This window comes from Anas platyrhynchos, chromosome 8 (assembly GCF_047663525.1).
Source record: "Anas platyrhynchos isolate ZD024472 breed Pekin duck chromosome 8, IASCAAS_PekinDuck_T2T, whole genome shotgun sequence".
Lineage (NCBI taxonomy): Eukaryota > Metazoa > Chordata > Aves > Anseriformes > Anatidae > Anas > Anas platyrhynchos.
In genome coordinates this window covers 9,528,636-9,545,622 of record NC_092594.1, presented here as the reverse complement: position 1 = coordinate 9,545,622, position 16,987 = coordinate 9,528,636, and the positions used below count along the sequence as shown (strand labels likewise).

Below are 16,987 nucleotides of genomic sequence, written 5' to 3'. Positions count from 1 at the left end.
ACACTTCTGAACACAACCCACTCAAAAAAACCATACCCAAATTACCTTTACATCAATACCTGGAGGTTCACGTTCAGCCCCCATGGCAGAGCATGCTGGCGAGTGTGCTGTTGGCAGGGCACGGGGCTGTCGGCCAGCTGAGGACTGCCAACGCTTTGAAGCAGCGGCAAGGCTGGCGTCCCCTGCTCGGCACACAGAGCTGGACACCGGCGCTTGTCAGGTGCAGCTGCCAAGACACTTCTCCCTCTTCAGAAAGAACAGCCCAGCCCAGCGTGATTTTGGCTGCCCAGCTGAAACCTTCGCAGGATGTCGATGCTGCAAGAGGTAAGCCTGAGCATTCAGGAGCTAAAGGGGATGGGGTGAGGAGGGATACCGAAGCATTGTTCGATCCTTAACATCAACTGCATCACTCAACAGGATACAGATGGGCAGTTGTCTAGCAGACACTTTCTCATCAAAAAATCAGTTCCCTAATGCATCAGTTTTGATGACTTTTCTAAAAGATCTCTTCCTAGACCCAGCTATCTCCCGGTACGGAGCTCTTTGGAAGCCGTCAGTGTCCACCACCCCAAACCAGTGACATGCAGCCCCTCCAAGGGCTAGTGGCTTCGGGCTTTCAGTCTTGCTGGCTTCTCAGGATGATCATGACTCATCCTGGGGAGACCAACTTCCACAGCAGGCTGCATTAATTACAAGCTCCAGCATCTCAACAGCTGATGAGTGGAAGTTACAAAATTGGGTGAATGTGAGGTAAATACTCTATTTTAACATGACTCACTTCTAAAATAGTAAGTAAAATAATAGTAGTTCTCCCCTTACCAGCAGTTTTGAAGGTCTTATTTACACCAGAAGGAACTTAAAAGAAGCCTATTGAAACCCCCACCTTTCTGCCCTGCACTCCTCCTGCTGCAATACAGCCCTTTCCCTGAATAAATTATTATATTAAAAGGAAAAAGTTAAATAATCTGAAGGTTCATTACTGTTGCACAGAATTCCTCAGCAAGGCAGGAACCTGGTCACTGGTTCTAGCAGGCTAACTGTAGACTAACAAAATAATTTCTAATGGATTTTCATTCCTTACAGTTACTGCAGTCCATTGATTAACTTTACCAAGGCCCATTAAGTAGAAAATAGCATGCCAAGTATCTTTGTTTTGGAAAAGAAAAAAAATAATCCATCTCTCTCCTCATAACCTGCATGGATGAGAGCTGTACTAGCACGCTGCAGCTGCCTCTCAGGAGAACAGTGCAGTAAGAAATACTGATGACATTGCATGACGAGGACCTTGGAAAACCTATCTTGACCACATTCACAACCCAGTTAGCCCTTTCTACACATGCGAGGATTACGTCTGTATTGTTGCTTTCATGCTGTGACTTACTATAATAAATGAACTTAGTGAATCAAAAGGATTTTTTTCCCTTAAGATAGCTTATGAAACTGCAAATTACTGTAAAACATTAAAAGTGGCAACCTACAGTCATTTGAGCTGTTTGTTTGAACTGTTATTCCTGCAGGGCAAAGGTGCCTGTCAATGAAATGTTAAATCACAATAAATAAAAGTACTTGCTACAATTTTTAGTCAGAATGCTAATGCCGGTTTTATTTTAATTCATTTATATACTGTATGTGCCAATAGATATTTCCTGACCAACACCTTTGGAATTCTTTCACTGCTCCATTAATAATAAAAAAAAAAAAAAAAAAAAAAAAGGAAAGTAGAAATCAGCAACCACCTTCTATTCATGTCAAAAAAATAAAATTATTTAAAAATCTGAAATTGAGCTTGGAGTATCAAATGCCTAGGGCAAAGCACTACAACAATCTAAAACTCATTCCACTGAGTGGATCAAGTTAACTCAATCCTTTTTTTTTTTTAGTGAAATTATAATAAAAATGATGCTTTGCATTTTCACATTCTGAAGAGCAAACAATACAACTTCTTTATAACAATGCATGTGCAAATATACCCCCTTTAAAGACTATGTATCAATAAATAAACAGGGATTTTCTTCACTGAGTTCATAAAAAAACACTTCCATGCCATTTATGACTATCATTGCTTTTAATTGTGACTGATACAAATATACGCTCTTAATAAAAGTTGCTTAGTTTATAACAATTTCAATATACATTCTTTCCCTTGAAATGTTTTTCCACAGAGCTTTTCAAACTGAGAGAAGTATAGAAACCTAAAAATTAAGGAAATAGGCCTGGCAAGAGGAATGAATTAAAGTTATAAAAACCCCTCTATTTGTAAACACTCAAGCACTGCAGATACTTGAAGTTATCTCAACATTGTACATATGGCAATCACTAAATGCTATCTGATACAGATGTTTCAGAGTAGAAATAGTTCAGCACAAGCTGAATCCACCCAAAGAAAGCTGAACCCACCCAAAGCACAGTAAACTTCGATTCACACTTCTGTTTGAAACATGCAAGCACATTCTGAAATCTGACACATTTTTACTTTAAAAAATACGGAACACCACACTACATAGATGAAAAGCTTGAGAGAGCAGCTCAGTCAGATCCGTAACTACTGTTCAAGGCAATTGTGAGATAGTCACATCGATGCCTTTTGGTGTCTGAGTCTTGAAAAAAAAAAAAAGATGTTGATTCATGAGTTTCACATATGGATGAATCTTATTTTGCTAGTATTTCAGATTGAGTAACCACTATGATATACGAAGTATATCTTTTAAGTCAGATCTTGGGTGTATTTCTGATAAAGCAGATAAGAACTTAATAAAATTTATTTCACACAGTGAAGTCTAATGAAAGCCCCCTAAGTTAGACCATGACCTTTAAATAGCTGATAGCTATTTATTGATTTCAAAGCCAACTCAAAGAACAAGCACTGGGTCACAAAGTAATCAGACATCAATAAATCTACAGTAGGTATATTGGAGAAGTGACAGAAAACTGCTTTGAATTGAACATTGTGATAGCTTTTACCACTGTAATGCTTCAGTCATACAGTTATTCTTAAAAGGGGACTGTGTAAATGTTTCAATACTATTTCTAATTGAGGAAAAACAATCACAGAGTGAAAAATAAACGACAATTCAAAATATCATGGATGTTGAAACACTATTAAAGTGCCCAAACTGTTTTTACATTCATTTGAACCCATGTCTCTAAAAAGGTGAAATATCCCGGTCTAGATTGTATGGTCCGCTCAACTCACAACTTTGATACTTTAACCTGTAAGGATACTGTATGATTAGTAGAAAATCTTTAGCAGACAAAAAAGAAAAATGAAACTGCAGCAAGAGAAAAATGAAACTGCGGGCAAACCTGAGATCCATTAGTGCATAAATCTGCTTAAAAACTAAAAAGATAGAAAGAGAAAGCTAACAAACTACAATAAAAGTTATGTGTTTAAAGCAGTAAGTTTTAACAGGGTGGGAAACGTTTAATATACACCTGCAAAAGGATCGCTGTGTTTCTGAACGAGCTGGTACTTTTTGCAGCATCAGATTTGCAGTAAAAAGACTTAAAATTGTATTTATTAATATTATGCTTTTCCCACCCTGACAGAGAATAAACATGAATTTAGAAGCACAGTAGAAGTGGAAAACAAAGAGTAGGAAGAAAAGAGAGAAAGCAGCAGAGAAAGACAGAAAAGGTGAATACAGAGCTACAGAAGTGTTTATTGAGCATGCTACAGAGGTAAGCAGAGTACACACAAAATGAAATTAAACAACCATCAAACCTCCCGACTTTGTTAGAAAATTAATTTTTAATTGTGCCACTTTCAAACTATACTGAATTTTACAATTCTAAAGATGTAAAAACTCAACTAATAGAAAATATACATGACCATTTTCTCTACATAGATAACAGAATCTATGAATCTTGAAACTAAGTACATCAATTTCAAAAAGCATTGGTCATTTAAACAGAATCAAGGTAACAGTTCAGATTGACAGAGAACTGCTTTCAAATTAACTGGATCTGTAGATTCTGAGCCATGTGTATAGTAAAGTCAGATTAATTTCTAAATACAAAATATTTTGAAGAGATTTATTAAAACTGAATATTACAATGCAAGGTAAATTAAGACTAAAGGCACATAAACTTTGGTCCCACCTGGTTGTCAGTTTTAGAAAACTGCCACAAAATTTCCTGCAAGTGTTCGCAGAAAACTTTCTTCATCATTGAAAAATACATGCACCATTTCCTGAACTAGCTTGACCAGTCTGTACATGCTCAGAAATCCACAACCATATTCCATATCTTAATTACAAACTAAAGATGGCAATATATATTTAAATGCACATAAGTCATGTCAACTTCAAAAACATCTACGAAAAATATTCAGCCACAAACAAGACATTACTTAGTGCTGACATTTATATGATACATCCCACAAGAGTGTGTACAAAAAGGTTAAGATTCTATAATGCTTTTCACTTCGGGCTCAAAGTCACAGAAGTCACTTCTTGTCCTTTACAAAATTAATATTCTGTACCTTGTTAATTTTAACAAATGCCTACATTCATAACTGAATCTAGACCAGAACCATGAAATACAAAAGGCCTTTTCTTTTTTTCTGAAAAAAGCACAAAGCAAAAAATTGCAAAATCAAATAACATTGTTTTATTCTTTCAGCATAATGCATCTTACCCAATTAAAAAGAAAAATACGTGACAGGCCCGCAGATAAAGAAATCAATTCCAAGCAGGAGAAACAAAAGCTTAACCTTTTTACACACCCCTGCCTAAACATATTGAAATTATCATGTAACAGTGTGCCCCAGACAACCAAATTCATTTTTACTAGTTACGCGATTTCAGCAGTACTAGTTTTCCCTTTTAAGGCACGTATGTCAACTCAGTTGAAAAACTGTGGTATTAACTTGAAATCTTTGAAACAAAATGATGATTTATCTAAACAACAGTTGGACAACAGCAGTTAGTATCACTGCTTTTTAATTTTTATTTTTTTTAATTTTTATTTTTTAAACAAACAAGGAATGATAACAGCATGAAAGAAAATCCAAAAATAGAAGACAAACTCTGGTCCCCACTCTCCTGAACAGTCAATAGGTGACAACACCAAACAATGCAATACACCCTCATTTTCAATCTGCCTTTTTAAATAGTTGACTTGGAGAAAGAAACTCTCAGATGGTGATTTTCTCCAAGATTGTAATTGTGAAGATCAATCAAAGCCTGAATAGCTTCTTCTACTGTTGACATCTGAAGAAGGGCCATCTTGTGATCTCTTCTGAAACAAAATAACGGCATTAGGAACTCAAACAATACAGGGGTTGTTACTAATGTTTTCCTTAAGACATGCCACAAAAACACAATTAAGCTGTCCTTTGTTGAAACTGTGTACAGAAAAGTTACTTACTGAAAAAATTTAAATGCTTTCACAGTGCCTCCAGTGTTAGCAAACAGTGTGCGGAGATCCTCTTCTGCTACGGATGGTCTACAGACAGAAAACAAGTATAACCAGAAAATTACTAATCCATTCAGTGTGTTGTGATAATATTAATACTACTGCCTTACTGACAGCCAACACTCACGGAATATTGGACAGATGAAGAGTTGCAGATGGAGGGAATATATTCTGAAAGTTTTTTGAACCAGGTTTCTTGAAGCGATGCAGCGGTGAATTACCAAAATCTTTAGTCAACCCTTGGTCATCAAGTCCCTCTCGAGGTAGTTGTACTGTCTGATGCTTAGAAAGGGTAACCCGAATAATCTTTCCATACATTTTTTGTCCATTAAGATGGCTCATGGCTGAAAAAGACAAGAGGTTTACTCAATTTAGTATTTCAATAGCATGTTGCATATCACACATAACCCTACAAACAAGGAAAAAAAAAACACAAGAAAATCAAAGGGTCGTTGTACTAGAATCAAAAATGAGGTCTGCTGAGTGTTTAAAGACCTCCACACGTGTTTCAGTTGTTGAATTCATTTAGGCTATTGTGCAAACTTTTTGGAACCTAATACAATAGGATTTTGGATCTTGTTAATACAACAAAAATTGACAGATGAAAACATGCTTAGTTCACCTGATTTCACATAGCTTAATTTCAAATACTTAGACTATTGGGAATAGAAACAGAAATCTAGTCTTACCCAGCTGCGACTGGTTTCCATCAGCCATCTGTATAAGAGCACTGTCTTTCTTATTGTATAAAATCTTCACACGCTGCACATCACCATAAACACCTTTTCAAAGTCAAAGGTAACCCAAAAGAAAACGGTTACTTTAAAGCCAGTCAACTAAGTTACGCATTTTGACATATCAATGGAACATTCAGACAGCAACAAGATCACTCACTCAAACTCAACACTCTCACAAATGAATAAAGGAGATAAAGATTTTGAATAGTGAATTTTGAAAAGAATAATTTCTGATAAACCCTCAAAGCTATGTGAATGATATTAAATTAAAGACCATGCAAAATATATTAGCATGCATTAAAAGAAAATCCGTGTCTATGGAGAGTTTTAAACAGCAAAAGAAAAATAGCGAAAGATTTACTATTCAACTTTAAGCCAAAGTGCTAGCTACAAATAAGAATTAAGGTGAAACAAACAAAACAAAAACAAAAAAAAAAAAACAACAAAAAGCAAAACAAAACAAAATTAAATCAATAATAAAAGTATAGTGCTAACAATAACATACCGAAGAGGGTAAACAGACTTTGGGGCGTAACCATCTTTAGAAGGAGAGAAGAGCAAGCAGCGTAAGACAAGAAGAGAGAAGAGTCGAGGAAGAGCGGAGATGAACAGATCATCCATAACGAAGGGTGGTTCCCGCAGAATGGTGAGGTGGTCATGGATCATGGTTTCAAGGCGGTTAATTGGGGCAAGTTGGTCCGAGGAACATTTTGTTCAAGCACAGAAGCATGAACGTAGGGAATGAAGACAGGGAACACAGACAAAGACAAGGAGAAAAGGGTAAAACAGGGAAGGGCACGGGAATTTGGGTAAAGACAAGGAAAGGGAAGTTGAACACAAAGGGAAAAGGATGAAATGGGGAAGGGAAAACAGCAATGCAGAAGAAAAAAATAAGTGGGGAACAAAAAAAAATAAAATATAGGTCAGTACATAGGAAATGCAGGAATTTGGTCAGAAAATGGTTGGTTTATGTACTGTACAAGAAAAACTGAGTAAAATGTAGTCACCCAAGACAAATATGGGTAAAGTACATTCATATCAAAGAGTAAACTACAGCATTTCATCTCAACATGAAAATAAATTAAAAAAAAGCATGCAATAAAAATTTTAAACTTTAAACTTTAACTGCGTAAGCATGGCTGGTTATGAAATGCAGGCAAAAAATCTTTCAAAATGGCACTCTGACCTAAAACATTTTAACATGCAAGACTGGATGACAAACTAGTACCAGATGATAAAATAAGCTTAATGATTTATAGTGACAGAGGCCAGTTAAAAATGGAACAGCTAGACTGATACAAACTTCCCACATTTCATACCAGCTTTCACAGCCATCAAAATAAATGTAAAGGACAGTAAAAATGCGTGACTAAACAATCCCCTTTAGATTTCAGAGTTAGCAAGAAAGATACAGTGAAGGTAAAAAAGCTTTGTCACCATTTTTTTTTTTTAATAAGACAAATGAGTATCTGCCAAGAAAAAAATTACTAAGAGAGACTGGAAGAGTGCCTCACCGAGATCTTTGGGAGAACCTTTAAAGAAAAATGTGTTAGAGTAGTTCACATAAATTAAAACCTTAAAATGTGAGATAAAAGCATGAAATGAAGCAGCAAACAATTAGAAGAAACAAAAATGGGAATTCTAGTTTACATGATTATAATTGCAAAAGAAAAAAAGCTTTCAATTCAAATGTCAAACATGCAGTAATTACCATATTTTTCTTAGAAAATAAGGTAGCCAACTATCAAACGACATTAACTTGTTAGCTACCTGGAAAAACAAAAGTATTCAACAATAATGGTTTTTAAATTAACTTTGGGGGAGGGTAGGGAGTAATAAACAGCAAAAATACCATGAGCTTAAAATCCAAATATGAGACCAAATTCAAAGAAATTATAAGATACTGACTGATGAAGTATGGCAAAAGAGGAAAAACACTGAATTGTTTTACTGACCTCTTCATTTAAATTGCTAACCAGGAGGACTGTATTGCCACCAGCTGAGACTCCAGGCATTCCCACACGGCCAGCAGCAGCAGCAGCTGCAGCAGCAGCAGCATTTGGAATAGCCAAAGGACTCAGAGCTCCTGGAACAGCTGCAACAGGAAGCCCTAATTTTAAAATAAAGCATATTTTACGAAACACACACAAGTCGTTTAAGAAAAAAAGCACCTATATCAGTACAAGTGTTGCATACAACACTCTACAGAGCAGACCACTCCGCTGTTACAGTCATCCAAAGAGTTGTGATATAGGTTAAGTAAACATGAGGAACAGAAATCACCCTTTGAGAGGCATTGTTCACTTCAACTTGATGCTTCAGGCTAAATACACAGCACTAGAGTTGGTGAGGTGAAAAGGCCTACATAAACTGCACAAAGGAGATGAGGAGGCAAACTTCTAAATTCAGGATTCAAAGTAGCACCAAACTGGTTACTCCACGACTTTATGCAATCCGATTCTTTGAAGAAGCACACAGCTATTAGCTGAACCTTCAGCTGTGCTTTACTCTTCTTCAACAGAAACTGAAATCCTGGAGAGATCTGGTGGTTTTGCCTGGTGATGTCACTGGTATACCGGGCAAGTATGCTACTTCCAGGATCCGTGAAAGGTTCTTATGACACTACACATACTTCATAGGGGACCATCTTTATCATATGTTACCAACAGTTTATTTGTACATTTAACAGAATCCAGTAAAAGGATATTTATATAGCAAAAAGGGTAAAGAAAAGAAAAAAAAATCAGAACTTCAGTATTTTATTTTCTTCTACTGAAATTGGCTTCTCAGATTTCAGCATTTTGGCAAAATTTCGGATGTTTATATGATAATACTAAGCTAACACTTCTGACCAGTCTTCCAGAATGCCAGGTAGTCTAAATATAACCTGTACGCTATGTACGTAAGACTGTTTTCCTTCCTTTAAAATAAAGTTTGACGTAGGAAGTCATTATGAGAAAGCAAATTTCTTCAGTTTCAGTCGATGACCAAATATGACAATGACAACGGTAAAGACAGTCATCTGTATACTCAAAAAGATCCAGATTTAGTATCAAAAGGGAAAACATGTAGGGAAAGGAGATGTTTTCATACAGGGGGATAAATATAGTTACAATTATTATTTTTTTAATTCTCTAGAAAAGATCTCCAACACTACGTATACTTTATTACATGAATTCATAAAAAAAAAAAAAGTAATTCAGAAAATTAGATTTTGCTGGGCTGGACGAATGTCTCTTCAAAGGGAACAGGACATCCATCACAACTTTGTGAAAGCGCTTATCAAAGATAATACAGAACACACTCTGAAAAATATTTTCTAGTTGTCTCCTATCAAATCATGTAGAAATGTGTTCTAAGAAAGGAAATTAAAAAAAGATACAGCATGGCTTCTGATAAAAGCATTAGTACTCAGATCAAACCAGAGGCGTAAGACGTGCTGAGTAATGAAAACATCAGTTAGAAAATTCTAGTCATTTCTTATGAAACAATATAAAGGGAAAGTGTACTAGAATAGAACAACCATTTTATTGGCCTGTTCAGCCTGGAGAAGAGGAGGCTGAGGGGAGACCTCATCGCAGTCTACAACTTCCTCGTAAGGGGGTGTCGAGAGGCAGGAGACCTTTTCTCCATTAACACCAGCGACAGGACCCGCGGGAATGGAGTTAAGCTGAGGCAGGGGAAGTTTAGGCTGGACATCAGGAAGGGGTTCTTCACAGAGAGAGTGGTTGCACACTGGAACAGGCTCCCCAGGGAAGTGGTCACTGCACCGAGCCTGACTGAATTTAAGAAGAGATTGGACTGTGCGCTTAGTCACATGGTCTGAACTTGGGTAGACCTGTGGGGTGTCAAGAGTTGGACTTGATGATCCTTAAGGGTCCCTTCCAACTCAGGATATTCTATGATTCTATGATTGCATTACTTGCATTATTCATGGAACTGACCAATAGAAAACAGAAGGAAAAACCCTAATTTGTCATCCTTCCATCCTGCAAACACTCTTATTAGGATTTTATTAAATATGCAATGAAGTGACATGTAACGTGCTTCAGCACATAAGCCAAGCACCAGCTATTTGGGGTTTAAGAAAGCACTTCTCCCAGGTATGCCACTCTATCATCATCCATTATTGAGGCCATCCTCAGTCTTCTCTATGAGAACATAGAAGTACCAGCTGCTGTCAGAGAAAGAGTATCAAATTAGACAGACCATGCTAGTCCACACATAGTGATTACTGTTTCTCAAAATCAATTTTATAAAGACAGGAAAGCATAAAAACAGATCTATATACCTAGGTGTATAAATAGCAAGACAAAAATCTAATATAGGTCCATTTTGTTCTTGGGTTAAATCTGAAGAATATAGCTTTATTCAAGTAAAAACTATTAATAAAGGAGGCAGTTAAAGAAAGCAGCCCTGCAGAAGAACGAACAAAAAAAACCCAACGTGATAGGCAGGGAAAGTCTGCCAATATAAAATACAACTTCTCAAGTAACAATTTTTTAAAATTCTGTTCAGTTCTGAAAGTCATATTTTGGAAGTGCAGTTTAGGTGCTTTGTATTGCATACACTGACTCGTATTTGTTTATGCTTGGCTACCACAGAGGTCATACAGACAGAAATGTGATAAATGACGATATGGTGCGACGGATGTTCACCTGAAGAGAAACAGGTAATCATTTAGCTATGAAAAAATGCTGAGACATTAGAGCATTTCAAGTCATTTAGTGTGTCTAAGCACCTCTCCCTACCCTTAGAAGCTTTAAGATAGTCCAGCAATTTTAGGAATAAAGGAACTTTAAGGATGCTAGTGATGCTGTTATGGTTGGGTGTAACCAAGTAGTTGCCTTTAAAAGGCAAAATTCTTCATAGCATTAAACCCTCTACGTGACATTCTTGGTCTTACTGATGAAGTTAAAACCAAACATTAATTCAACAGCATTCATACAAAAATGTTCTCAATTGTTATCCTCTGAAACAGATTCATTAAGAATGTTTAGAAGGAAAATTAGTGGAAAGGAATAATAAAACCTATGAAAAGCAGCGATGAATAAAAGTTGTGGTAGCCCATAACTACAGCAGCATATTTCCAGCTGTTTATTTGTATTTAGCATAATTTGTAGTGGTTAAGTACAATACATTTCCTATTTATTCTAAGGTTTTTTTCCTCTCTAAGATCTCCTATAACCTTCGTCACCTCGTGTATAAAAGAAATATACACTCAAAACCAAACAACCATTTGCTGCTGATAATTCATTTGAAAGCAAACAATTCTGTCCATTACTGATTTTCTGCTTTCAAAAGAAAGCAAGGCTCATTGCAAATACGTACAATTTACAGTCTCTAAGATTTCTGACAACTTAGTTACATCAAAACTGATGATGCAGTAAATATGAACGAGTATATTATTCACGTGAGCTAGGATCACCTAGTCAGAAAATATTTTTCCACCTGATTATATAGCAGACAGACCTTATTTCTTAAAAGGGTCAGACAAATTATGAACCCATAGAAAACAATTCTTGATCTGTAGGTCCCTACCATTTGCTACTGTAAGTCAAAATTGTAAAAAGATTAATTTGTACTGTAATTATTAGTTATCGCACAACACACTGGTGACGATTTGAGGACTCACCTGCAACTATTTAGAAACATGAGCTACTTTGTCAAGAAGATGAACTGGTATTTGAAAGCTCTGTCATCATTAATTTTATTTTAGCTTTCAACAATTACAGATAACAGGATTTTGCTTTTTCTGGATAATAATTGAACCATACAAACATTATACATCTTCCTTCCTAGCCACTGAGTCTTTTACCTGAAAGGTCAAACACAGTATGTCATGTATTACTTATTCGTCCTCGAAGTACTTTTTTCCATGACTTTTGAAGTGCAAATTATTAATGACATTTTAATACAAGGCAAATTAAAGCTATACTAAAAATATAACATGAACTTGTGTGGAAAAACATTGGCAGGAATAGTCACCTTAATGTAGGAATGTGTAACTATGACTGAACTAGATTTACTCCCTACATTTTTCATTGCAGAAAACAATTGTAAAACAAAATAAAATGTGAAAATAAAATACAGAAGCAGGAAGAAGTGACTGCCATCATTCTACCATATTTCACTCATCATGGTTTGCTAACCTCCATCTTATAACTCTGAACTTTAAAGTGTCCTCACCTTTCTCCTTTTGCATATCTGAATAGAAACACAGCCACAAACTGCATGCACAAGCACCCGTTCAGGCTTTCGTTTTTTCTCTCCTATCCTTTCTTATTGACGTTATTAGTTTTTTGTGCATTTTTGCACGGTAAACAGCACAGAACGAGAACCCTGTTCTTCCATATTCAAGCGATCATCATTCCCAGTTTGACATCTGAATGGCTAAGACAGCAACAGTACTAACAGAGACCCCTTTTGTGAAGTTTTACAGACTTTGAGCCCTGCAGCTGAAAAAAGGCAACCATGGAAAAAACAAGCAGCACAAGAAGAGATGACAGTATCGTCATCCTCACTTGCCAGATGAAGCACAGTTAAGACATACCCAGCTATCTCAAGTCTCTTCCAATACATAATCCTCATTACTCATCAAAATAAACACATGACTGACTTCACTGATGCTCAGAAAACTTTCAACAGCTGCAATCAAAGTTACTTGTGTTACAATCCTTTTATTTTCCTGCTGCTCAGGAAACAAGTGCAACTGAAGAGATGTATTCAGACAGTGAGAATTAAAATATTTAATTAGTTAATATGACTGGCATCTTCATAATTCTACTAGCAAAAAACATGAATACATAGAAGAACAAGCCTAATTAAAATCAAAAGGTTAAAAGAACTTGATCAGTTTTGTGGACAAAAATCACAAAAGCATCAAAGTAACTTACAAGCCTAATACACCAGAACATGAGGTCTCCTAAACATAAGTCATTTGGATACTCTGATAACTTTACAACTATAGTAAACCCAATTACTAAACACATCCAGAGTGATCCAGTGATTCAAGTATCTTCAAAGTGCTATTCCATTATGCCAAGCAAATTAAAGTCGTCAGTTTGACATGTACTAGGAAGCACTATACACCAAGAAATATGTTAGAAGACAGACTGGAAATCAACTTCTCAGGACTCAGGAAAATGTCAGAATTAGAGCTACATATTTCATGTATTTGACACCGTTTTTCATGACTCTTTAACTCTCTTCTCCCAAATCCACGCCTTACAGCGCATAAACAGATTGGTCTCATTAATAAACAGATTTGGTATTGTTTTTTTCTCTTTACTGTTCATACTGCAGCCCCACATCTAGTACCACTGTGCTCTGACAAATGAATTACTAATTGCTTTGAGTGCTACAGCACTCACCTCTATGGTGTCAAACTTCACACTCATCCATCTTCCCTATCAATCTATGAAATGAAAGATTTCATACTTCCAATTTTTAACAATGAGCAGTTAAAACAAGATACCTTACTGGGGGGATTCTACACCTAGGTATGAAATGTATCCTTTAAATAATCAGATTTCTGAAAAAGGCAGCTAATGCAGCTTTCAGTAGCCATAACTAGTACACTGACCCTCTTCCTGTGTTTGCAGCTTTCACTATGGGCTGCCTAACTGCTGTAACACGGAGTGCAGAGGCTTGCCTTTACTCTTTACATTTCCTCTTTACTTTGTATTAACTCTGACTCACTCCGAGTTGGCCCATCCTTTACAAAAAGCAACACAAGAAATCTGTTGTTCTTAAGTTCGCTGTAGAAGAAAAATGAGAAATGATGAAGAAAAAGGAAAAGACTAAGTGGGAAGAACAGTGATCGCAACATAAAAAATCACGTTTCATAAAAGTCGTAAGATTACGTCTGATGTTTTGAAGAGTGAAAGGTGTTTGCACCGAAGAATATCAACTTCACAGAAGTAGCAGTGAAACACATGTAATGAACTATAATAAATTAAAATAAAACCCAGAGTAATACAAATTTCTCCCAAAGCATGCAGAACATGCTGAATTCAGTATTTTGCTAACACTTGAAGATGTAATTGTATGTTTCCTCAAGGTGATTCACCTATTTCTTGTGATGAGCTCGAAAACTGACTGGATATTAGAACTCATCTACCATAAACCATAAATCTAGAAGTGCAGCTACCTATTTTCTTTTCCTGCAATTTACAAAACAAAGGGGCACCTTTTTTTTTTTTTTTTTTTTTTTTTTTACACAAAGAGCATAATCATTCCGCATTGAAGGAATAAAACTAAATGCTATTTTTAACTACCTGATATTACAAATAAGCATTCATGAGAGTGCAACATGCAAATCATGTTAAGTCTGTTACAAACATGGTTGGGAGAGTGGGCAAGGTGGGCTGTAGCAGTTGACTAACAGGAACATTAGAAAGAAGTGAAAACTGGCTTGGGAATAAAAGCAGGAATGTTAAGATTTCCTTTTAATATACATTTCTCATTTGTCATACGTTCTCTCATCTACTTCTCCAGGACTTCTAAAGACAATGCAATAGTGTTAGTGTCAGATCACAATCTAAAATGAACAGGCCTTTGGACACTATTGCAGTTTAAGATACTTATTCATTAGAAGGACTGACAAACATTTTCATCAAGTGACTGCAACACAAAAGTACAATGCCAGAGTCATACCTAAAAGGGAGGTCTCCTTTGCAAATGCTGCAGCAATAGCTGGGTCCAGAGCTGGTTGTCCATCACCAGATGGAAGATCGGGACGAGTGTAGTCTCTGCTTTTATCGTTGTTGTACTTGACATTCAAATTCACCAATTTGGAAAAATCAATCCGCAGCGTACAGCAAGCATTATAAATATTCTGACCATCTAGGGCCTAGAAAAAGAAGTCAATTTATTTAAAATAATATATAATACACATTGGATGTTCTTAAAAAAGACAAGGCCAGCATTTATATATTTATCCCTCTTACTGTCTAACTCAAAACCAATTAAGGTTACAATGCATTAACCTCTTTTAACGTGATTCCAGGAAGCTCAATGTTTACTTCTCTTACCAAGAGACTGCTTATGCACCAAGGTGGGAAGAGACATTTTAGTGCAAGCTTAAAGGTTAGTCCGTTGAATATAATTAATTAGCCTGCATTCCACAGCATAGCTGCAGCACAGACAAAATGCCAAACATTTCTCAGAAAGTTAAAAAGCAAACAAGTATGTTTCTAAAACGAAAGATGACCTGAGAAACTATGAGAAAAACACTAAGCTTGTATACCACATAGTGGATTGCTATATATTGAAGCAGAACGTTTACATTGTTCTTGCATGTTTTTGTTCTCCCCTTAAAGGAAGTCATTGCAAAAAATTGAAGTATTATCTGCCAATCTAATATTAATTATGCTTAAAAATCCTATTTCCACAATTAATTGGTGCTTCTAAATGGATGTCTACCAACAGTAAAATTCACATGAACTCTTAACACAGCACCACTTTGACCTCTATATACTTTGCCCGTCTTCATTCTATACCAGATAAATGAATATATCTGGATTTTATTCCATTTGCATTTTGGGCATACCTTCATTTAGTGTATAGAACACTAACAGCTATACAGAAGAGATTAGCAAATCAACACCTTCCATAAGTTATTTTATATTTTCAATAAATGCTAAGAAGTGATCACAGAACTCATCTGAAGAAAACAAAAAACCCTAACATGCCTTCAAATACCAAACTCAGATCTTTCTTTTTTCTTGATTAATGCAGTACTGAAACGCATCACCTCTGGCCTAAACTAGCTCTTGCAGAGCTAGCTTGGTTACACCTGCAACGCACTTCCCAACACATTCAAGTTCTGGTAGGACTTGCTATTTCGAGCCAAGCACTGTGTGAACCTAATGGGCCTGCTGGGTACGGAAAGCAACACAGCTATTTTCATACAGTGATGCATCTGGAAACTGAACATCCTGCAGACACCCCCCTGCTAGGTCTGGGCCAGCAAGGCTGTCCCTTCCTCCAAAATATATTATCACAGCTGACATATCACCAGGGCTCACAAAATTGCTTTAAAGAATTAACACCATTAGCAGTCAATGTACAAGAACAAATAAGAGAGTACTATTAGATCTTTCAAGTACTGGGAAAATAAAGTACAAAGAAAAAAAGGATAGAAAGCTGACAATCTAGACAATTGTTTCAACAAATACCTAGCAATTAAAGAGAAACTCCTTTAAACTCAGCTTGAACAATGTTTTATACAGTATCAGCAACACAATCTACTGCCCTGATTCACAGAATACAAGCAGAGAATTAATTTTGTATTTTGGGGGGCAAGGAGGATGAGGGAAAAAGGAGGGCAATCAACAATACAAAATAAAGTATTTGTTAACTCTTTCACATACAGTGAGGAAGCAAACTTCAAGACTCTCCTGAGGTTTGTATTTCAGAATACCTCACCGGAACACTTACATACAAAAAAGTACATACCAGAGAATCAATCACCACTTTTACTTACGTTCTAAAATACACTAAGATACAGATTAAAGGCAGATCCAGTTTACACAGCCAATGGCCTTACCATCAAGAAATAACCATTCATAACAAAAACTAGGTACAACCGGGACCAAAAAGCAGTACTTGTTTAGCTTTGTCCAAATCACAGAACGTGACATAAAGCTTTAAGTCTTCAAAACACAATCAAGACTCTCATTATACCTCTCTCTGGAGTCTGTAGACATGTTGATTTATGGCTGGCAGAAGGATGTTAGTGATTAAAATCTTTAGCCTTAAAAAATAGAAATAGTAGCAAACCAAAGCATTACCTATGTTTGTAGTTTCCAGTCTAGTCAAGGGTTAAGAGA

The 16,987-nt window shown here is 36.2% G+C and overlaps 1 protein-coding gene across 6 annotated transcripts in view; it reads right to left on the bottom strand.

The window, feature by feature from the left end:
* Positions 1-2,046: 2,046 nt before the first annotated feature.
* Positions 2,047-16,987, bottom strand: part of PTBP2 (polypyrimidine tract binding protein 2) — a 51,294-nt gene continuing 36,353 nt past the window's right edge. For 3 of the 6 annotated variants that reach the window (XM_027462692.3, XM_027462696.3, XM_038182908.2), the window contains 7 exons: positions 14,811-15,006; positions 8,108-8,262; positions 6,658-6,691; positions 6,105-6,197; positions 5,543-5,759; positions 5,368-5,445; positions 2,047-5,238 (listed from right to left, as the gene is read on the bottom strand). In XM_027462692.3, coding sequence (XP_027318493.1) covers positions 5,106-5,238; positions 5,368-5,445; positions 5,543-5,759; positions 6,105-6,197; positions 6,658-6,691; positions 8,108-8,262; positions 14,811-15,006 — 906 coding nt within the window. In that variant the 3' untranslated portion in view covers positions 2,047-5,105. The remainder of the gene's footprint in view (positions 5,239-5,367; positions 5,446-5,542; positions 5,760-6,104; positions 6,198-6,657; positions 6,692-8,107; positions 8,263-14,810; positions 15,007-16,987) is intronic. The other 3 variants (XM_027462693.3, XM_027462694.3, XM_027462695.3) reach the window with 3 other exon arrangements.